The sequence below is a fragment of the Neolamprologus brichardi genome, chromosome 20 (genome assembly GCF_056152115.1).
Source record: "Neolamprologus brichardi isolate AB-2024 chromosome 20, ASM5615211v1, whole genome shotgun sequence".
Lineage (NCBI taxonomy): Eukaryota > Metazoa > Chordata > Actinopteri > Cichliformes > Cichlidae > Neolamprologus > Neolamprologus brichardi.
This window is the reverse complement of record NC_142123.1, coordinates 2,817,373-2,841,026: the sequence shown is the minus strand read 5'-3', so window position 1 is coordinate 2,841,026 and position 23,654 is coordinate 2,817,373. Positions and strand designations below refer to the sequence as shown.

The window sequence follows — 23,654 nt, the reverse complement described above, 5'->3', positions numbered from 1 at the left end:
TTTTTTTTTTGAGGAATTTTCCTTTATTATTTCACATCAAGCTAAACATATGGTTCTATAGCACACTTAGGCCAGAGATGCATATAATACATTGACAAAAGGGATATTAAACTATAATTACAAATCAACTAATCAAAAATCAATTAAAAAGATAAATTAGAAACCAATAAACTTCAGTAGATCATACTGTGTATGAGGTACAGTAATGCAAACCAGTGTGCCTGTTTTTGCTGTACTAATAATTTCCCAACTGGGAGCTTCAGTAATAGGATGTGAGCAGGAATTTACTGACAGATAATGATGCACACGAGGCCCTGAAGCCACGAAGCATCTGGATTCTGCCACACTGAACCACATTATCATCAGCTTTAGTGGTTTAGGGCATCCTCCTGTGATTTTTATGAGAGTCCCTTTAAAACTCTGATAAATGCCTCCTTTTCTGTTTCTCTCTTTGCATGAAAAGAGTGTTACGTCAAATTGTGCTGCAGAAAAAACAACAACAAAAAAACCCACACATGGCTATGGTGCTGGGTTCAGTCAGAAAATGTAAAAATAAAATTAATACAAATGCAAGCACTAGTTAACAATGGGTGAAATTTCTTAGTTGACCTTTCCGTCTGTTATTTTTAGAAAGCTGTAAAGTTGGGAGAAACACGATCTCCCACACAAAGAGAGAAAAGGCACAGAGCGGGGCGCTGCTCAGATGTGAATATACAAAGTCCAAAATCAACAATCATACATTAAATTCATCCAGATTTAAATACCAATAAATAATTAGTGCCAAAACAATAGCAACAGCAACTGTATAGACAGAGTAGTCGTCATTAACTTAGCTTATTCTGAGATCACATCATAAATTATGCTTGAAGGAAAAACAATTAGAAATATTAACACACAATAAGCTGAAATGCTTTTGACAGCCAGTGCAAAATGGGAAAAGTTCTTATTTTATTAAGACATTCAAAGCTGCACTGATGTGCAATTTGCTGAAAGGATTTGCTGAGATGACTTTAGGTCATCAGGAGTGCTTCAAGCATCAGTTTTCTTTAAACTGCAGCTTTGCCCATCTCAGGTTTTTACATCTAGTAAATAAACCAAGTTTAAACTTCGTCCTGGTAGATGTGTAATGTTTAAATATTAATTCGGCAGATGCGGTGCACAACAATGACAAAGAGGTTTTGTGATAGTGCCACTGGTGTAATAGCAGACGGCCCAGGACGGTTACGTACTCTAAACTTGGTGTTAAGGTCGGCCTTAAGGTTTAACTTAACAACTTGTGGCGGTCAAAGACCGTTTTGCGCTGCTCCTGGACCTGCTTTTTCCAGCGCTGCTGTGCTCCCTCAACACGCTCCAGCACCGTGTTTCCTCTGGCCTGGCTGCTGCTCTCTGCCTGCGGACGCATCTCCTGAACACAAACCAGAGACGGTTTGAAATCGAGAACTTTAAACTCCACAGAAACCAAATAAATACACTGGAGTGTGCTTGGATGCTGTCTTTTTTCAATGGTTACCTCAGAGTCTTCCTCATTGTGCAGCGGCTGGGTGTACGGGTCATGCTTGCGGATAAGAGGATCAACCAGTAGCAGGAAGAGCATGTAGAGCAGCAAGGCGCCCACGACTGACAGGTAAATGATGATGGTCACCTGTGATATTTAGCAAGAGTAACTCAATGAATCCAACATATAAGCTTTGCAAACTATTCTTACAACTCTTTTCTTTAAAACAAACAAACAAAACCCCCCAAAACAAAACAATAAACTAGAAAGGCTTTGCAAGATTTTCAACGACTCGTCTTATATAAAACAATCACAATGAAGCCGCTTTGCTTGGGAATAAAAGCTGAGGAAGATATGTCGTCATATCCAAGAGAAAGTCAGTTGTACCTTAATTGTGTTGCTGCTTCGTTCTTCATACTTGCACTCACAAAGCAGACAGTAGGCCTCCACATCATGGCCAGGAACAGGCATGGGCTCCACTACATGCAGGCAGTTGCTGTGGAAAACATGAAAACGTTTGTCATTTCTACCGAGCTAAGAGGAAGAAAACCCCTAAAAACACCAGCGCAGTGAAAGAGCCTTTTCTTTAAAAATCCATGAAAGTCTAAATAAAAATATTTTTCTTACCAATCTTTCTGGGAGAAATTTCTGTTATAGATGTGACCGGTAATGTTTCTGTAGGGCGGGCAGATGCATTTGCAGCGAACATCCTCAAAGCTCTGCAAGAATTAAGAAACTTTTGTGAAAGTGGCCCAGATTCAGCCCATCTTTCCCCTGAGACGTCTCTCTGTTATTAACACAAGCAGTTATACAAACAAACACTCTGACATATACTCCAGTTATTCTAAGTCAAATGGCACAAACACACAGATGAGGACAAAATTATAAGATCCTCTATGAAAACTTTATCTTTTGGAGCATTTAAGTGCTGTTTAACAGTGCGAGAAGTTTAAAAACAGCTTTTCTTTTTGGATGCTTACATAATTTTAATTTGGGCACCGAAACAAAATTATTTCACATTAGCCAAAAACTACCTGAGCCAAAATTATTAGCCTACGATACTATACTTTTGCAGTTTCCAACGAGTCTCACACACACCTCCTGAGTGATCTCAGGACAATTTCTCAAACGCCTCCAAATTCGATGGTCTTTTGGAGGCAGCTCTTCACAGGAGTGACGCATGTTTTGGGTGATTATCGTGTTGAAAAATAAAGCAGACCCAGTTTTGCTGCTGACTGCTTGATGTTTTCTTTCAAACACTTCACATATCCATCTTTTATGATACCTTCTACCTTAATGAGATTCCCAGTGAGTTGTACACCTTTTCCCTTTTGTCTCATCTGACCAAAGGACTCAGTTTCTATGCACACTCATTCTCCAGGTTGACCTTGGCATACTTCAGTCTGCTTTGAAGGCGTCTCTTCTGCAGAACTGGAGTTTGTCTTAGTCTGCAACCTCGCAGTGTATTCCTACTTCTAGTTGATTGTCTTCTTTAAGACTACTATTCCCAACTTGGCTAAGAAATTCACGAGTGTCCTGGCAGTGGTTCAGGGCTATTTAGACACATCTCTCACGAGTTTTCTTTCCAGAGTTTTTGAAATCTTTCAGAGGGATAGTAATATTTACTCTAATAATGTTTTCTGTGCGCAAATAAAACTGATTTATAGTCTCTAAAGAATTTTTTTTATGTTGTTTAGTTAAAAAAAGCACTTTGGAAAATTCTGACAAAAACTTTAATCAAGATAATCATTATTTAGATAAACTAATATAAGACTAACATAAACAGGTATTGTTTAAGTAGATGTAATTGCATAATTGTGCTGACAATATCGCCCTTGAATTATTATTTTACATTTCGTTATTTAACTATACAATCTTTATATTTCACTGAATAAAACTGAGCAGTTTACTGAACATTTTCCCATAAACAAAGCGATACTTGACATTTAATCCACAAACGCAGATCCGCTGTGTACCAGCAGGTCTTTTACCTTAGCTCGAGCAAAAACGACAACATCCAGCAGAAACACGGTCACCACTGCGGCTGCAGCAAACATCCAGGATCTTCCCCAACCACACGACATTTCCCCAAAGGCAAAACAACTGGCACGACGACTGAAGGATCAGCAGCAAGGCTCTGTCAAAATATAGCAGTTAGCTAGCACTGCAAGGCAGGAAATCCACGATACGAAATGTCGTAAAAACTGAAGAAACAAAGCTCGCAACGCGGTAACTTCCGCCGTGAGAGTGAGGAAAACGTCTGTTTCTGCTTTACATTCAGGCTGAAAGTGTGCTCTCACTTTGTTTAGAGCAAAGATCGCCAAATTAATTTTGTCCTTCCTTATTCCGGACTCGTCACACATGAAGAAAACAATCCGACAGCAAACATGCAGAGACGGCGCCACCTTCTGGACAAAATAAGAAGTACACTAAAATAAATGCATATTTATCAAGCAGGTTGCATTATAATCACTTACTGTCCCTCTTTATGTGGGACTGCACAGCATTTTTACCCCCCACATACAAACGCACACATATCTTTAGACAGTGTCTCACATTTTGACTGGTTCTGCAGGACATTTTCTAAAGTCTGGCTCTTACTAGTTGCATATGAAGGGAAGACTTTTTTTTATTATAATCAGAAAAAGGAAAAAAGGTCAGCCTGTCTGATGTCATACCCATCAAAGAAAGTTACCAAAAAAGTCACAAGCTTTGCACATTTTATTGAATATGATGGAAGCTACCAGAAAGAAAAAGAAGATGCAGCATATTTTGGAGAAACAGAGGGTTTTTTGTTTGTTTGTTTGTTTTGTTTAAAGGCTCCAGACTGGATTCAAACCCAGGACCTTCTCGCTGTGTGGGGGCAGAACTAACCAAACTTAAACAATGTTGTGATCTATTCTCCCCTGTTGTGTTAAATTAAGAATTCTTTAATTCTTTAATTTAATTTAACACAACAGGGGAGAATAGATCACAACATTGTTTAAGTTTGGTTAGTTCTGCCCCCACACAGCGAGAAGGTCCTGGGTTTGAATCCAGTCTGGAGCCTTTTTGAGTGGCCTTTGCGAGGGGATCTGTCCGGGTACTTAAGCTTCCACCCACAGTCCAAAGACATGCACGGAGTTAGGTTCACTGGTAATTCTAACCTGCCTGTAGGTATTAATGCTTTTCTGTCTCTGTGTGCTGCACACTGGCAACTAAGGTGTACAAGGTGTACTCTGCCACTTGCCCTGTGACAGATGGGAAAGGCTCCAGCTCCCCTCAGAGCGGAGGAAAGTATGGTGTGAAGTGACACGGTATATGTGTGGCTATGCACACTGAAACCCCAAAACCTTTACCAGACAGAAAAGCAGCTTAAGTAAAAGTGAAACGAAAGAGAATATAGGAGTATATAAAGACTATTGCATTAGACCATAACAACAAACATAGTCCTCCCTCTTTATCATATTTACCTAGCAAGAGAGATGAAATAACAATCCAGTCACTTGCACAATTTACTGTATTTTTGAGGTTTTGATCCCAGCATCGTTCTTGCATCCCATAGACAACATTTTCCCCACATTCAGTTTGTTAGGATCTGGTCAGCATACCTGCACTCTTTTATTAATTTAATCAAGCCATTACTTTTCTGTGAATTATTGCACATTTTAGTTCTCAGTGCTAATTGCTTTCCATATTTTACATTTACAGTAGTGAGTGGAATTGTGAAGCTACAACGCTTGGACCAAAGGTTTGCTTTCAACAGTTTCAACAACGTTTTTTAAACATTTTTATCAGCATTAAACGAGCACCAAAGCCTCTCATCCACCTTTACTGTTGTCTTATCAGACATTAGTGATGTGATTAAAGTGTGTCATAGCTGAAGCTGTGCAGAGCTCAGATTTCCAGAACTGCAGATTATAGAATAAGCAATTCAACTATGAAATGTTTACATTTTGACCCCCTACAACATTAAAATAATGCTTAAATATTAATATGTCTAAAAATTAGATATATCAATGATGCATAATTCCAAATAGCAATCATATGTATAATATACATGAAGCAGCCTTTATTAATGTTTTTTTAATGACCAGAATAATCAAGGATACTTTAAATTGTTTCACTCAACACTGCTCGTGAGTCAAATCCGGTTTCCATTTTGGAATTTGAAATATGAGTCTTAGCTTCTTGACCCAATCAATACCCCTATTTCCTGGTAATCCTGCTTTCACATCTCTCTGTATAGTAAGCTACTCATACCTTTAATAAGCCACAGAAATCAATGACTCACAAATTCAGCCTGAACCTCTTGAGCTTTCGGTCATATAGATCAATCGAGACCGTGGTTGTTTCTCTAATAAGCTACGATATCAGCGTGAACAACAGAGCGCCGTCTGTGTGTAAACACTGTCGTTCATGTGACCTGTGATTCAACCACTTAAATCAGCTGCAATGCTGCCAAGAACTTATTCTATATATAGTATGGAGAGTCGGAGTGCTGGGATTTCAGTTTCACAAAGGATGTGAACTCGGTCAGTTTATGTCTGCCTACAAGGTTGTTGTTGAGCTATTTGTACGCCTAAAAAAATATGAGTGATGGGAGACTTAATCATGTGAAACAAATACGCAGACCACAGAAGAAATCCCTGAAATCCATATTTGTACTCGTTTTTTCATGCTGTACAAATTACTTATTTTCAACGCCTTGATGCATTCTCAATCATCCAGGAAAATAAATCTCCAAAAGTTGATTCTGTTCATCTGGACGTAGCGTTTTCTGGGAGAAACGTTTCGTCACTCATCCAAGTGACGTCTTCAGTCTCAGCTGACTGCAGGTTTCCCCAATCTTATAAACAGTAAATTTGCATAATGACTGAAACCAGCCCACTGAAGGAACAATGGGCTGGGAGGTCAGTTCCTTAATCATAATTATGCAAATTCTCATGACCATTGATCAACAACCACTGACCAAAGCCCACTGATCAAAGACCACTGATCAATGGCCATGAGTACCATTCACAGAGTTGGGGAATGGCTGCAATCACAGCATTGTAAGATGGTGACAGATGAACCCTTAGGCCCCCTCCTCGATTCAGAGATGGTCTTTCCCTTTTCACGTAAATGGCCTCCTTGACTCCGCCGTCAAACCAGCGTTCTTCCCTGTCCAGGATGTTACATCCTCATCATTGAAAGAGTGTCCACTGGCCTGTAGGTGTAAATAGACTGCAGAGTCCTGGCCTGACGAGGTAGCTCTTCTGTGTTGCGCCAGAGGTTGTTTAGTTTCCCTGATGTATAAATGGCAATCCTCCTGCACTTAACAGCGTACACTATGTTACTCTGTTTGTGTCGGGGGGCCCGATCCTTGGGGTGGACCAAAACGCTACGTCCAGATGAACAGAATCAACTTTTGGATACTTATTTTCAACGTCTTCCTTTAGAAAACAACACATTAAAAAAGATTTCCACTCTTTTACTGAAATATGCCAACCACGATGTTTTCTTGGGTGGGAGTTAACAGGTGATATTTCACGGGTATTTATGTTTGTCAGAAATTTAAATCTTGCTGTTTTATTTTTATTTACAGTGAGCAGGTTTAGTTTTATGCAAAGACAAGAACTGGTCAGATTATGTGGAGAAAACCTTTCACCCAGACGATGTTTTGCTGCTGATGTCTTTTATGCTGTCAATGACCTTTTGCTGTTGATATACTCGGCAAGTTAGTTCTGAATGCTTTAAGTGTGTTTTGGTTTTTAATTGATTCCTCAATTGATTACTTCATGAACTCATGCATGTACTTCTTCATTCGTGTAATGATCTCCGTCATAATTGGACTCATAAACGCTTTCGATGGTGATTTGTGCGAGCTCTCTATAATATATTTCATTCTCTCGCTTCTGTCATTGTAAGCCACTTAGTTCTCATCTTCTCTGATGCATGGCTGCCCTTTAATCCCCGGGCCAATTACAGCATAAATGACACTGACCAGAGCCTAGTGCCAGGTCTCATTATCAGTTCAGACTTTTTAAGAAAAAGAAAGGAAAAGATTCAGTTCTTCTTTGGGTAGACTTGGTAAAACAAAATATTCATTTAGGAAAAAAACATGAATCTAGTTGTTTATGTAAAGTGGTTTATTACCAGCGCTGTAATTGATGCAGACAGATACAAATATTTTGACAAAGTCTTTAGCCAGTGAACTGCGAACGCAGCCTGACTATAAAACAGCAAAGAGAAGTGATCCATAATGGAAAGACTGCAGAGAAATTCAACTCATAAACAACATCAGAGGGTGTCAAGTTCTCTTACTTGTCAAGGTACCTGAAAGTATCGACTGAATCACATTATTCAAAGCATTCATTTTCCAGGGACCTGAAAGCATCAGGCACTTTGCCCACTAGGAGATGCTATAAGGCCCAAGGCAAAGCAAACTCGACCAGCAGACGTTAGTCAAAGCAGACTTGGATCTGGAGCAATTTAGATACGATATAGGGCATATAAAACAAAACAAGAGAAAATATATTGTGAAATTCAAAGATAGAGCTACATAAAACCAATTAATTATTAGCTAAACAGCTGCAGCAGCACTGTAGATAAATACCTACCTTATATGACTCGCCTATAGGATCTACAGGTTTTTGTCCTTAATCTAGCATTTTCAATACACCCCTCAACCTTTCAGTATGTTTCTTTTTGACCTTTATCACATCATCTGCAGTGTCTTTTTGCCCTCCTCTGTATCATGCTTTTGGAGAGAACACTGTTTGAATAACAAGACTATCTCTGAAGCGATATCTCTCCTCTTCCTCTCCGCTGAGGCGATGCATTGTGGGCAGTAGGACTATTCTAATGGACACACGTGGTAATTACAGTAGTGGGAGGTAGCAGACAGTGGTGATCCAGGGACGGCGCAAAACTATAAATCACAACTCCTGGTTCCGCCCTCCTGAGCGTAGCCGATCACAGTCAACCAAAAAGCAATTCTGCCAACATGTGTTTGCACATTTGTCTTCATCAGCCACTGGCTTGTTTTGGGCCCCTGGAATTGAATTTTTCTTTCCCATGGTAATCAAACAAAGACTACTTCTTAGGTGTTTCACTCAAAGTCCCCTGCATTAGGTCTAAATATTGACCACATGTGAAATATACTTGTCATTTTTTGTGTTTAGTTTGATCCCGTTGAAGTTACAGGGAAAAAATATCAAAGGATTATTAAATTACAAGATTTGTTTTTAAATAAAAAAAGCTCTGTGTGATCTTCAGTCAGAGATAGAAGATTAAAATCGGCTGTTATCAGTTTCAGTGATGTTGCTTTTTTGGAGGTAGCGTGAGATGCTCGCTAGAGAAATGTAACCAAAAGAGGTGTCAATAGCAAAGGTGTTACAGCGGTAAGCAGTGATGGTGACTCCGAGTACAGTGTCCTGCTCTGCTTTATCTGTACGGACAGCTGCCTGTCAGCCAGCTGAGCCCATGCAGGGGGAAAGGTGTCTGCTGAGGAGCTGGTGTCAGCAAGGTGAGAGCCGAGCCCGGCTGAGCTGAAATGGATGCAGAGGAGGGAGTGTCTCCTGCCTCTGAGGGACACCGATTTTCAGCGAGGAAACAGAGACTGCTGGAGCAGGAAACTCAGCCAGACAGAACATGAAAGCCAAGAGCGGCCATGACACATGATGGACACGAACGGAGGAAGGGAAGCCGTCCCCACGCTCACCCGCCCACCGCTCGCTATTCCTCTCCTTCAGCAGTGCTGCACCCCTGCAGAAAAGAGAAACATGGCGATGACGCTTGAATTGCAGTGGCTCTCGGTTGAACTCTGCCCCCGTGTAATGTGTTGTCTTTGATGTTGCACAAGATGTTAGAGAGATGCAGGGGAAACTTCAAAGAGAGCTTCGTAGGCCAATTGCAGAATTGGTCAAAAAAGATAAATAAAACAGCAAGCTGCCAGAAATCCACACGCATCTTTCAAGGGAGACCAGGGGTCAGGCAAGAAGACAGCTGAAAACAATAGCAAGAAATGAAAGGTGACATGGATTGAAAGGTAGATAAATAGCTGCGGGGGAGGAAGGAAGTTTGTTGTTGGTATATAAGGATGCAATTTAGGTTGGAGTCTTGGAAAAACAGCCTGCTGGTTTAACAAATACAGGCAGGCCGGTCAATAAACTGTCAGCTATTAACGTCTACTTTAAGTGACAAGGCCCCCCAGACTGATTTATAGAGCCAGCGATGCATAGAATCTGTACAGATAAAAAATGTTAGGCACCTGGCCGATGAAGTCAGCGAGCAAAACACAACACACACGTCAGTCAGCAGAAAGCACAGATATAGATATCGATGTGGATCTTCTTTCAGAGTAAGCGCTCTCAAAACAGAAGGAGGAAGTCACCGAGAGCCTTTTTTCCCCGACAAAGCGATTCCATGATCAGAAAACTTTGTCGGCTCCTTTGGAAGGAGACTCCATTCCTCCCAAAGGGTAGGGACAGAGGTTTCTGTGTGATAAGTTTTCCCTAATGAGGTGATACCGACATTGCCACACCCTTACTCCATCTCCTCGTGTCAGTCTGTGATCTACCTACCCCAGCTGCAGGCCACATCTGGAGGCATGATAGATTTCCTCCACAGGGGCCTCCTTCGCCAAATGTCACTGTGAGTCATCTTCCTTTGTTTCGGCATTTGTTGCAATCTGACCTGGCAGCTCAGTGGTGCGCCACGACTGCCACTGACACTTTCACATACGCAAACAAAACTATTCTGGAGACATAAACGATATAAAGTAAAAATGTCTTCACAGGCGGTACGGTTGAGTAACACTTAACGATACTTGTTCGGTGCTTTCTGCCCGGAAAGCAGACGTAAACCCTGTGATATAGAAACAAACTTGTCATCTCACAGCTTCAGAAATCAATAGAGCTCCACACTCTACCACTAATCTCAACACACATGGAGCAAGCTCTGGGTGACTCGTCCAGAGACGGCGGCAGGAGCAGAGAGAGAGGAGTAAAGGGATAAGGTAAGATGGAGGAAGGTGACAGTAAGAAAAATGAGACATGAGCTAAGTAGTTACATTTAAAGCTATTTATGTTAAGTGTCTGCACATTGTTGAGCACATTTTCTTTAATTTGCCTCAAATTGTATTAGCATAGACTGATTTGGTTTTAGATTTCTCCGTTCACACCAGTACAGTGGAAGCATATGAGGTTTATTACGACATTAACAATTACAGAAAGGCTTCTCATGTGACCCACAAAAGTCACTGTTGAAGAAGAAACATTTCATGATATTGTGAAGCCTTTGACAGTGAGTTCTGCAGCTATAATCTAAAGATAGATTTACATAAACTAGGGGAAAAAATCTAGGGAATTTTTGTTTGCTAATAATGTATGGATACAGGGACAGCAGAAATCGATATTTTGTTACAAAAAGGTTTTTGTGCTCTGACTTCAGAGCATGTTGATCCTTTTTCTGAGCAAGAATCCTGACATTCCTTCACTGTCCAAATGTGTTTCACTTTTTTATGGCAGCAATAAACATGACAGTTTACTTATTTTAATTTAAGACATGTTTTATTTTAATTAAGTTTAAAACTTTTTTATTTAATGTAAAATTATATTTTGTTTTCATTTACTTTCAAATTCTTCAGTTGCTGAAGGGGCTGCATAGTTTTCATAAACTGCATAGTTCAGAATAGCTATAATTGTACCAGATGGTTGATTCAGTTAAGTTGGACTAGACTGTAATACAAACCGTTCAGTTTGTCAACAATAAAACTGAAATGAGAGAAAGACTGAGTGTGAGACTTTGATATTAGATAAAATGAATATTGATAAAGTTTACCTTTATGTACAGAATCTGAATATCGCCAAATATTTTTAAAAATTGCAATAATATCGTACCGTGCGTTAAGTATTGTGATAATATCGTATCGTGGGATGTATGGTGATTCCCACCTCTAACATAAACTGTGTTTTAGTGTTACTTTTCAGTGCCTTACTACATACAAAAATAAAATCCATTCATCTTGACTGTTGGAATTGTAGGATGGTGTAGGGTCAGTGCAGGAAATGACAGAAATCAATTAAATATTTCAAAAATAGGAAAGTAATGTAATGCAGCGGTCTCCAACCTTTTTTGCGCCACGGACCGGTTTATGCCCGACAATATTTTCACGGACCGGCCTTTAAGGTGTCGCGGATAAATACAACAAAATAAAACTAGCACTGGTACCGAAAAAAGAAAACACGTGAAAAGACCCAGGGAAACGGAGTTAACGATCAAAACGATAACAAAATAACGCTGAAAACCAATAAAACCCCTGAAAACCAGACATTTCACACCTGAGCCTCAACTCTCGCGGCCCGGTACCAAACGACTCACGGACTGGTACCGGTCCGAGGCCCAGGGGTTGGGGCCCGCTGATGTAATGTACAAATCCAATGTTTGGTCAGCGTGATCTGAGGTTTGGAGCTCGATGTAGCTTTTAAAAGCCAAATAGACGTCTGGAGTCTCAGCCTGAAATGTCTGCAGTTAAGTTACAAACGCTGATCTGAAAATGTGGAGAAGCTCTGAACAATATAAATAAAAACAGAATGCAAGGATTCACAAATCTCACAAACCCATAGAAAACATATCAAATGTTTAAACAGAGAAAACATACCATTTTAAGAATGATATGACAAAGAAGACCCGCACTGTCGAGCAGCTAGAATCTTAATCAGGCAGGAATGGGGCAAAGGTACCCTGTCAAAATCCAGCAGCTGCTCCCATCAGCTCCCAGATGTTTATGGGCTGTTGTTAAAAGAAAAGGGGATGCTACACAGTGGCAAACATGACCCCGTCCCAACTTTTATATATATATATATATATATATATACGTTACTGCCATCAAATTCAAAATGAGCTAAAATTTTTCATTAAATAGTAAAATGAACTTAATATGCTTAAAAAAAATTCTGTTTATCAAGCACTAAAGGACTTCTACCATTTCTTTTCACATGTGCACTAGTACACTTACAGATGAAACCTGAAAAATAGATTCTCATGTGCAGAATTGATTGAGTGCGACTTAATTTGCAGTCAGGGCAGTAAAGGGCTCTACATCCAAAAGTTCCTTAATATTAAGCATAAAGTGATTGTTTTTAGTGTTTTCTTTAACTCCCTGAGCTAGCCCACCCTATTTAACAGCCCCTGTCATATCTCATTCCCTTTCTGGTCTTTATAGACTTCATCGCAGGCCTTCTTTTAATGGAGGAGTAGAGAGGCTGTTTACCAGACGTGAGGCAAACAGAAAACAGGGATGGTGAAAAGACAAGGGAAACGGGGTAAGCGAGAGGTGGAGGTTTATAGAGTGAGAGCGAAACTGCAAAAGAAAAGGGAAAAGACAGAGAAGCAGGAGGAGGTGGGGTTAGAGGGAGACGCTCCACTGCCTGGCTGACAAACACAGGGTCCCTCCAGAGTCAGGCAGATGAGAAGGAGAGGAGGAGAAAGGGAGAGGGGTGAGAGAAAAGGAGGGGAGTTTGATGTGGGCAGTCAAGCCCACCACCCACCAGCAGCCTTCCTCTCATTCTCCACAGCTCCACCCCCCCGCCCCCACTCCAGCAGAAAATCTATGCCTGCTCTCTTAGTATTCCTCCCATCTCTTGCGAAGGCTCGGCGGAGGGGAGAGCAGACAAGTGGACTACTAGTGAGGCCCTGGCCAGCCGTGTGTGATGCTATCTGGGAGCTTTTTTCCCTCCTTCCCTTTTAGGATGGGGTGTTTGCTCAGGGCTGACAGGACAGACAGAGCACCCAGCCACTTGAAAACCTCCACCAGGGACCTGAACTGGACACATCCTATCTGTACACCCCATTTTCCTCCCCCCCTGCAGAAAACCTGTAGATCAATGGGGTCAACTGTGCAGGTTGTCTATTCTCTGACTGAACCAGAGTGCACAGATGAACCAGGGACGGTGTGGCGGACAAGCAACATAATTAAGATCTCTTCATGAAGAAGGCTGCAATGAAGATGCTTAACATTTATTCAAGATGTTCACTTAGACATAACCTGTGCCTGTTAATATCAGCTCTCATTGATTTCAGGGAATACAGGAGCACTGCTTGCATGTGCATCCCCTTTACTCTTCATCTAACACCAAGTTAGTGCAAAACTATTACTGCTTCCTGTCAGTTCTTTGGTTTATGACCAAGCAGCCAACATAGAAAATGTCATCCTGCTTCAGCTGTTGGCACTTCTGCAGGTAACCAATGTTAGCAGGATAGCATGCTAAGCTAAAATGGTGAACATAATCAGATCTGCTTTGCAGTCATCATGAACTCTGTCATCATGAGCATTTGAGAATGCTAATAATGTATGAACAGCATAGCATGAAATGACGTACTGGCTCCTTTGAAAAGATTAGAAACAAATCCAGATGGAACAGATGGAGCTAAAAATGAGAGTTTCCACAATCATCAAAATGTTGATGCAATGTTTGTATTTGAGCAGGAAAAAAGAAAAGGCAGAGAAGTTGCAGACATGTGTTGTATCCTAATTTTGAGTAGGTATTGTACGTATATTAAGTAAACCTTTGCTTTATGTGTGTACCACACTGTTATTACATGATGTGGCTCGCAATAAAAGCATAAAATTGTTAAAATCACATAGTGTGTTGGTGCTGTTTGCTTCAAAGTGCTGCTAGCATGACTGTAGACTACACAAATGCAAACACAGTTTGCTGTTTTCTGATTTCTTGGTTTTTTGCACATTTGTCACACTTAAATGTTTCAGATTGTCAAACACGTTTTATCATCAAGTACAAAAGGAAAAAATACAAAAATGATGATTTCATTTGTTCAGGGAAAAAAGTTGCAAAGCAGTCCCCGACCACCACACTGCCACCTCCATGTCTGACTGCTGGCATGATCATTTTATGAAATGCTGTGTTCGTTTTACGCCAGATGCAACAGGATGCAAACCTGCAAAAAGTTCAGATTTCTTTAGATGTTGTTCTGGGTTCTTTTGTGACATCCTGGAGAAGTCATCAATGTGTTCTTGGAGTAATTTCTTGTTGGGTGGCGACTCCTGGGAAAGTTCACCGCTGTTCCAAGTTTTCTCCATTTGTGGATGATGGCCCTCACCATCATCCTCTGCAGTTCAAAGCCCTAGAAATGGCTTTGTAACCCTTTCCAAAGTGACAGGGCAGATGTTCCTGCATGATGTGTTGCTTTTTGAGATCGTATAGCCTACTTCACCTTGTCACATGTATTTTTTTTTATCTGTATTTAAACTAGTTATCATTAAAACAACACGCATGGGCGTAGCTAGAGAAGGTGAACTAAGCTTTCCAAAAAAAAAGTGCTTAATTCACGATTTAAGGGTGATTACATTTTCACACAGGGATACATTTGGACGGCTTTTCCCCCCTTAATAAATGAAATCATTCAAAAAATGCATTTTGTATTCACTCATGTTATCTTTGACTAATTGACCTGATTGGCTACCTCCCTGGACTTTTTTAGGTGGGAGGTAACAATGTTTAAAACAATAACAATAATAATATTTATATTTATAACAAGGTGCAATAATAATTAATGTGCAATAATAACAGTGTGCAATACAAATACACTTATTCTTCTTTTTTATTACTAAGTTATTATGCTGTGTTGTGTTGTTTGTGTTGCGTTGTGATGTGTCATATCGTGTCGTGTTGTGTTATATGTAGTGCCGACGTAGGACAGTTTTCCAATTTCATTGTACTACTGTACTATGTATGACTGTGCAATGACAATAAAGAGTTATCTTATCTTATCTTATCTTATTAAAATATGCAAAATCCTCAGAAATCAGAAGGGCGCAAATACTTTTTCACAGCACTACACATGTCTACAGAATATTTAAAAGAGGGTTGACAAGTGGACTCGTTTCTTATGTTATGCAAATCGGAACTTTTTATCTCTTTACATGCAGTGATATTTTTGGGGCGTCTTGAAAATGGTAATCCAGGTTTACATGAAAAAAAGACTTAAATGATCCTGAGGGGATTTGAGGGAAACTGAAGGCAGAACCTTCTCTTTTCTTTACCTTTCAGTAATTACCAAGCAAATTAGTGGCAAGTGTGTATGTTTCAGAGTGTGTATTTTGAGTAATGCGACGGAGCGTATGTGCACTGTCTGACTTGTATTTTATGTTTATTTTGCCTTTAAGTGCATTTACACACAGTTAGCCATGGTCCTCTGACAAAAATAACATGGCTATCGATCACCTGTGTAGCTATAATCTCCATTGCCACTGCTGGACCATGACTGCTTAACCACAAACACACAAAGCTTTGTTGTTCTTAATATCCCCCTCCAAAGTAGCCAGATCCTCTGTCACCTTGAGCCTGGTGTGTCATGCTTGTGTGATTGCGCTAAAGGTCACAGCTTGTAGCTACTGTCATTAGCTGTCACTCTTCTGCACTCCCTCCTGTTTCCCGCTTCTCTCCTCCTTCGAATCGCTCTCTGTCACGCATTTCTTTCTCTGGCTCTGGAACACGGATCAAAGTGCCATCCTTAGTTGGACCTTGAAGGTTGAGGAAAGTGAGAAGCGACCCAGATGCACAATGGGTGTGCTTTGTGTGTTTGTGCATGATGTGCAGTGAAGCTGATGAGGGTAGCTCCGCTGGGAGCACAGTATCTTAAGTAAGTAAGTGTTAGACGGTTATGCCTTTTGCAATTACACTTGTATTTGAGTCTATTGCTATTTGAGGATTCACTGCCTGAGGGGGGAGGAGGAGAAAATATGTGTTTTTCAGCACTTCAGTGACTAATCAAGGTCTAATATTTGAGACTGCAGTGAGATGATTGCATTTTTTTTTTCATGGACACGTAACACAAGAGGCAACTCAGCATATTGTTTGGAAATCTGGAGAAAAATGTGAAGACACAAGTAGTAAAGAATACTGGTGGATTCCAGCTCACAGAGCAGGACCACGTGTGGTTAATTGAAACATGTTTGAGCGAGAGGAGAGAAAGAAAGAGGAGAATTAGTAAAGAGACAGCAAACACAGATGTGGCGTTTTATCTGTTGGGGAGGTGAGGGGTAATCACTGCAAACTTTAATCAGTTCAGATCAATTATTCATGGTCAGGGGCCTATCGAGCTGATTTCTAAAATGCCCCTTCTCTCTCGCTCGCTCTCACTTTTTCTGACAGCCCTGTATGAATAATTCAGACTGCATTTACACAAAGAACTCCATCTCTGATACCTGATCAGTCAGTTAGAAACATTATGCAACTGGGAATGTCAATTAGAAACTGGAAAATGGGTCTCCTGGTATGTTCACAATAAAAAGAAAAACAAAACCACTCAAGGAGAAGCACAAATATAGCGAATGCCGTGAAAGGTCTTGAAGAACTCCAAACTTCATTATTCACTGAGAGAGAAGTTCTCAGCCTTAAAGGGTTCAGCCAAAGTCAAGATTGTCCCTACGCTGTGTCCACTCGTCATCCATGAGTTTGTCTGTTCACTAAGTGGACCCCCCACACAGCTTGCTCTGCGTCAGACCAGCTGTTGAAGCTCTGATCGTTTCCTTTGCGCCTCCTCTTGTTCTATCAAAAAGACTTCTTGCAGCTAATCGTTGTTACCCCATCTTTTGCCATTTTTTTTCTTTTTTAAAGGCTGTCACATTTGTTTGGATTTTTTTGGAGTCTGATTAAATTCCTCACTACTGGGTGAGCTCTAGTGGGCAGGCTATATGCAAAAGTCCCTACCAGCCTTTGAGCTCTCCTTCCCCTGGTCTTATTTTGCCATCGAACTCCATTCTCTGCCTTCGAAGAGAGAATAACTTGTGTCTTATGGCAGCGGTCTCCAACCTTTTTTGTGCCACGGACCGGTTTATGCCCGACAATATTTTCATGGACCGGCCTTTAAGGTGTCGCGGATAAATACAACAAAATAAAACTAGTACCGGTACCGAAAAAAAGAAGATTTATTCATAACACACGTGAAAAGACCCAGGAAAACCGAGTAAACGATCAAAACGATAACAAAATAACGCTGAAAACTGATAAAAACCCTGAAAACTATACATTTCACACCTGAGCCTCAACTCTCGCGGCCCGGTACCAAACGGCTCACGGACCGGTACCGGTCCGAGGCCCGGGGGTTGGGGACTGCTGTCTTATGGTCTTTCATACCCATCATTGTGTATTGAAAACTACATTTAAAAGCTTCTCTAATGCAGTTTCTTAACTGTGAAATTAAACAATATGGTCAGGAGTATTACTTCAATTGTAATTCTGAAAATCCACAAGAATTTTGGTCTTTTTGATCTTATGTGATGATCAGCTGGACGTCATGATGGTGTGGTGGTTAGCACTGTGGCCTCACAACAAACGTGTGTGCACGTTTTCTCCGAGTTTCTCCGGTTTCCTCCCACAGTTTCAAGACATGCATGTTAGCTTAATCTGTGCTTCTAAACTGTAGGCATAAATTTGACTATCTAACTGTTTCTATGTCTGTGCAACAGACTGGTGACCTGTCCAGGCTGTACCCCGCCTCTCTAACCGTGACCACTCAGAAAGGCTCCAGCCCCACTGCAACCCTGAGCTGTATGAGTGGAAGCAAAAGGACATATGATCATCAGCAGTGTTGGGAAGGTTACTTTTAAAATGTATTCCATTACAGATTACAGAATACATGCCCCAAAATGTATTCTGTAACGTATTCCGTTACGTTACTCAATGAGAGTAACGTATTCTGAATACTTTGGATTACTTAATATATTTTCATGCTGTTTACAACTACATGAATGTACTATTGCTGTGATTTATTACTGTTACTGAAGGTCCGCGGCTCCGAACCGTAGTAAAGGGACCTCTGGCTAATACAGTGGGTTCTGTGTCGGGCTCGTAGCCAAAAACTAGCTTTACTTTGTTGTCTGGGTCAACTTTGCTAGCAGAGACAGAGAGAGGCGTTGAAAGGCTGCTCCAACGGAACTTATTGTTTCAGAGGAAAACACGAACACGGTGTACAGTCGAGTCTTAATAGCTTACTTACAGCTGGGCTCGTCAGGCACTCTTCTTGGCTGCAGTGGTTATTATTATATTTACATGCTTCCAGCTCCCGTTTCTGCTCGATGACAGCTCGTACTTTTCCTTTTTCTCCCTCCCTCGCTCACAGACACATAACATGTATGGCAGTCCATTCTCCCTGCAGCACGGACTACACTGCCCATGATGCTACATTCTTTAGAGCTATACCTGTAGCATTCTGCCTGTTAGCTTAGCACAACAACAACAAAAAGGCCTCTCTCACCCAGGAAACACGCAGAGAGAGAGCGGCACCCTGTAACCATGGCAACCGTAACGCTGCCACCTGGAACAACAGAACGTAGCTGTCAAACAAAACCCAAACAGTCCTGACCCGCCACAATATGAAACAGGGAAGTACCGCCGTGTAATCCATTTATTTCAACAAAGTAACTGTATTCTAAATACCACCTTTTTAAATTGTAACTGTAACGGAATACAGTTACTCATCCATCCATCCATCTTCATCCGCTTTATCCGAGGCCGGGTCGCGGGGGCAGCAGCCTAAGCAGAGAGGCCCAGACCTCCCTCTCCCCAGCCACCTCCTCCAGCTCGTCCGGGGGAACACCAAGGTGTTCCCAGGCCAGCCGAGAGATATAATCTCTCCAGCGTGTCCTGGGTCTGCCCCGGGGCCTCCTCCCGGTGGGACATGCCTGGAACACCTCACCCAGGAGGCTCCCAGGGGGCATCCTTGTCAGATGCCCAAACCACCTCAGCTGGCTCCTTTCAATGTGGAGCAGCAGCGGCTCTACTCTGAGCCCCTCCCGGATGGCCGAACTTCTCACCCTATCTCTAAGGCAGAGGCCAGCCACCCTTCGGAGGAAGCTCATTTCCGCCGCTTGTATCTGCGATCTCGTCCTTTCGGTCACTACTAGTTACAGTAGTTACAGTACAGTTACTCATATTTTGTATTTTAAATACGTAACTGCGGTACATGTATTCCGTTACTCCCCAACACTGATCATCAGTTAGATTTCCTAAACTGTAACTTAATAATAGATTTAAAAAATCTACAGGTACGATAGCAGGTGTGAGTCCTGAGTCAGGGACGCCAATTTCACAAACAAGCTTTTGTTTTTGACAAGTGACTGATCCATCAAAACAAAACCAAACACCAGTTGATAACACACTACATGGAAATTTGAGGGAAAGAGATATTTATATATATCATGTCATGGCTGAGATATTTCAGCCTAAACTAGTGCACCAACTAACTCACCATATGGAAATTGCCACCTGCAGCCATGCCGCTATGCGTAAAAAACATGCCCACGCCTGAGAAAACCTTGCAGTTGTCATGCCGCCTTTCTTCAGGACTTTTGAGGACATGCCCTTAAAGTTGGTCTGAAAACTCACTAGTACAAGGACAGACAAGCTAGTAGGATAAGTGTTCAATAGCGGAAGGGTGGTCAGGGAGAGAAAGGCAGATAAATAGACACTGTAGAAATGAGAAAGTGTAATTCTTGCTTGGCACAGTTTGTCATACCGTACCTGACAGCCACCAGCCATAAGTCACCAAATAATCACTCTCAATAATTCAGAGGGATCTCTCCTGTCCTCCCTTCCCCTGTGCCTGCCCTTGTAAAGCATTCCCATGACATGAGGTCAAACCACATGGCCACACAGACATTTTAAGCTGCCTGCAAATGCAGAACGTTTAACTTGACTGACTGTATTTCAACAGGGCAAGACAACAGATTTGGGGGATGGGGAGGGGTTTATGAAAAAGCAGGAAATGTTGTTCATGCCTCCCAGCAGTCCTGCATCTCAGCAACTGGACTAATAGGCTATCACAGTTGACATCTCCATGGGAACGTCCCACCGTATCACATTCCACCGCTGCTTCCTTTCACACCAACGATATCTTCCCGTGAAAGCATTAAGAGTTGACGATGTTTTGCTTTCCTTTGTCTTGCATTTCCAAATGTGTACTGTTATAAACACATGGACCAACGCACAGTTTGACAGTGGACAACAACAAAGACATGCTTATGGAAGGAAATGTTGCATACAGTCCACACGAAGCTATTAAGCTTTTATGGCTGAAAAGATAATTAAATAAAGGTTGTAAAGGGTATAAATAAGAAATAAATGGAGTGGGTAAATATATAATTTCCCTGACAGCAGGTATTTTGAGTGACTGGACAGTCTATTCATCCTCGTCACAGTGCTGTCACAGTTGTGCTGCAGTCGAGTGATGACCACCGTTGTCAGACCGAGCGCTGTCTGTCTCCCTCTGAATGATAGAAATGTAGAATGTGTCCGTACAGACGGATCAATTTCTTTCAACATGTCCTCTATTCCTCTGTTCTTTCTTCTGTCATACTTTGAAAATCACTGTAATCTCTCCTCTCCTGAAGTAAAAGATTTGTGTGTGTTTTTGTGTGTGTGTGTTTGGTTTTCTTTGACCATCTGAATCTCAATCCACACCTATACACCGGTAAGGTTTTCGCTCTGACATCTGTCCCTGCTGTGTGTCACTTCACGACCTTTTCTCTTTGTGTGCGTCCATCATCTCTTTTGTCTGCGACTGCTGGCTCGGGTGATCATGTGTGTGGCGTGTGTTTATTTCACAGTGTAGCACAGGAGGGGATCGCCTCCGACTTGGGGATGCTCTGAAAATGTCATTGTTTGGTTGTGCTCCGCTTTATGACACAGTTTATACAGCGCCAATGATTTTTCTTCCCCAGTGTGGCCCTTTTGCTTTGTCTGCCTGGAATCGTGAACGGTAAATAAGTGGTAATGGGAGTGAATGGGAGGGGAAGTCAGCCAACGTCTTTCTGTCATCACTTTAGAAGGTTGCGACCCTAAAGCACGCCGGCACAGAGCTGTTAAATTATTCAGGCTGTGTCTCAAGCCCCGATCTCTGGAGAAGACGGGGCTGTGATTGCTGGGAGCTGACTGACTGACATTTGCACATGAAAATCGCCTCTGTTTCCCCCAAACACCGGTTCTGCTCAAAGAAAACAGTAGAGGGACCTTGGTTCTGGAGGGTGTAGCGCTGAGCAGCGGAGGGCTGGTTTGGTTGCGGTGTAATTAGAAGAACAGTGCTGCACAGCAGAGGAGGCACTGCTTTTAAAATCTGCTGCAGTGAACAATCAGACCGATTTCACACGTCTGTAACTCTTGGAGAAACAAAGTAGGAGAAAAGTTCTAATATGTGGTAAAATTGGACTTCAGTGTAAATGAATATCCTAAAAGTGTCAATATAATGAGCGTAACCTTACCCTGAAAATTGGAATGGCAGAGCAAGACCTAGGGGACCGGCTGACTCATAAATCATCTTTCTTTGTGGGGTCAAGGGCCATTTGAATGAGACATGAGCAGAAATGTGATTTTTAGTTACGAGGATATTTTCGCACCTATAATGCAATAATACTTCGTGCATATCTCCAGCATACATATTGATTAAATGCCAGCATTTGTGTAAATAGAAATTTCAGATGGCTGGGATTAATGCTAGAAAGAATCAATGTTTTCCAAAAGGCCATCGCACGCTATCTCACCGAATGGTTGAACGTCCATATAATGATGCATTACACTGTACACGGTTTGGATGTGTTGCAAGTCCAGCAACGTGCATCATAACTGCTCACTAATTGCAAATCGAGGTTTGTTTTATTGCAATTTATTATAATCTTCAGTAAATTGTTACTAAAACAGTCCACACAATACGAGTTGTTAACTGTTATTTGGCCAATTAAAACTGGAGAGCTTTTGATTAATCGCACTCAATCCAGAGTGCAGTTAAAGTAAGTGGAGAGAGTGAGAACATCCTTGTGTATGCTGGACCATGTCTCTGAGTTGATGGCGAATGGAGCTGGTGTAGAGGGTGGGAGGAGGCGGAGGTGGAGAGGTGCAAGGGATAACTGGCCCTGTTGGGAGGGAGGCTGGAGGAGAACACAAATAAAGAGAGGGAGGGTATTCGGAAGGGAGAAGGAGAGGGTGGAGCATCGGACAGATGACAAATTGTGATTAATAAATGTGGTTCGGGACGGCAGTGTGGAGGGTTGTTATTAATAGAGAGAATTAGAGTGGCTGTGCAACTCAATCTGCACACTGTCACTCTGCATCAGGCCCCATAATCAGAGCCTAATGAAACAGCAGAGCACCAGGATGTAGACACATCCACACTCATCCACGCTAAGCTTATAAGCCTACCCTTTCAATACAGTACAACACACACTCCCAGGTAAGAAATAAAGTAAATAACGCTTTCCAGATAGTTAGCCAAAAAATAAACAGACATCATATATGTTTTTTGCACTGCGCTTTTCTTTTACTCCAACATACATCCAACTGGAACCACATTTTCAACAGACAGACTAAATTAAAGCGTCCCTTTTATATTACTGATCTATGTTGCTTTTGATTTAAAGACAAGACTTGTCTCACTATACATTTTTTTTTTTCATCTGTACAATTTAACACTTGTCCCAGACCACCTTTATGCCCCTAATGACCTCTAAAGTGATCCAGAGGACAACCTACATAGCAAAGAACAGGACCTTGATAGCTGAATAGCTGTCAGTGTTAACTATGGAAGATGTGCATGGTGGTTCCCCAGGAAGTAATAGTCCTCCTACAGCTATGCACCTCTTGGGGACATTATGCCATCATCCATGAAAGAACTGAAGCTCAGTATGAGATGTTTGCACAAAACGTATCACGCGTCGTATGCAACGTATCTATTCCTGGTTGATCCCTAGTCCGCGAGCGTTTTTGTAAATGTGAAACTATTTGACGATTGCTATGGATCGCTGCGCTGAAGAATTAGTATGTCTTTAAGAAACTATGCCGACAAAAGAGCAACAGCAGAAGAGAAACATAACGTGAGTAATGTGGCCATAAATACGTTTCTGCCTCGCTCGTACTTATTTACACAGAGGAGTCGAGAGAAAAACTGGTGCTCGGATTATGCAGGCGTGTGCACAAAAGACAGAGATTTATTCTTGGCGTATCATAATATAGGAAATTAATTATTAAACAAACTAATAACTCAAAAAGCCCAGTACCTATTCTCCTATGGCCCTTTTGCTGCTGGTGTCAGTCAATTCTGTGTGAGTCAGAACAGGTAACATGATAAAGCAATTGCACTGAATAAAAAGAAGACACACCTCATCAACATAATGCATAATATTGAA

General features: G+C 41.5%; 1 protein-coding gene across 1 annotated transcript; it reads right to left on the bottom strand.

Annotated features, from left to right (window-relative positions):
* On the bottom strand, nucleotides 1–3,869 carry tmem9 (transmembrane protein 9). Its single transcript, XM_006785619.2, has 5 exons — nucleotides 3,487–3,869; nucleotides 2,123–2,214; nucleotides 1,883–1,991; nucleotides 1,511–1,642; nucleotides 1–1,405 (listed from the first exon to the last, which is right to left on the bottom strand). The coding sequence occupies exons 1-5, from the start codon at nucleotides 3,577–3,579 to the stop codon at nucleotides 1,262–1,264; spliced, it is 570 nt and encodes a 189-aa protein (XP_006785682.1). The 5' UTR covers nucleotides 3,580–3,869; the 3' UTR covers nucleotides 1–1,261.
* Nucleotides 3,870–23,654: the final 19,785 nt, after the last annotated feature.

Excerpts from the sequence above, each read along its gene's own strand:
- tmem9 (XM_006785619.2), bottom strand. The coding sequence starts at position 3,579 with ATGTCGTGTGGTTGGGGAAGATCCTGGATGTTTGCTGCAGCCGCAGTG. Across the intron at positions 1,643-1,882 it reads GAAGCAGCAACACAATTAAG|GTGACCATCATCATTTACCT; the intron begins GTACAACTGACT and ends TAAATATCACAG. Across the intron at positions 1,406-1,510 it reads ACAATGAGGAAGACTCTGAG|GAGATGCGTCCGCAGGCAGA; the intron begins GTAACCATTGAA and ends GTTTGTGTTCAG.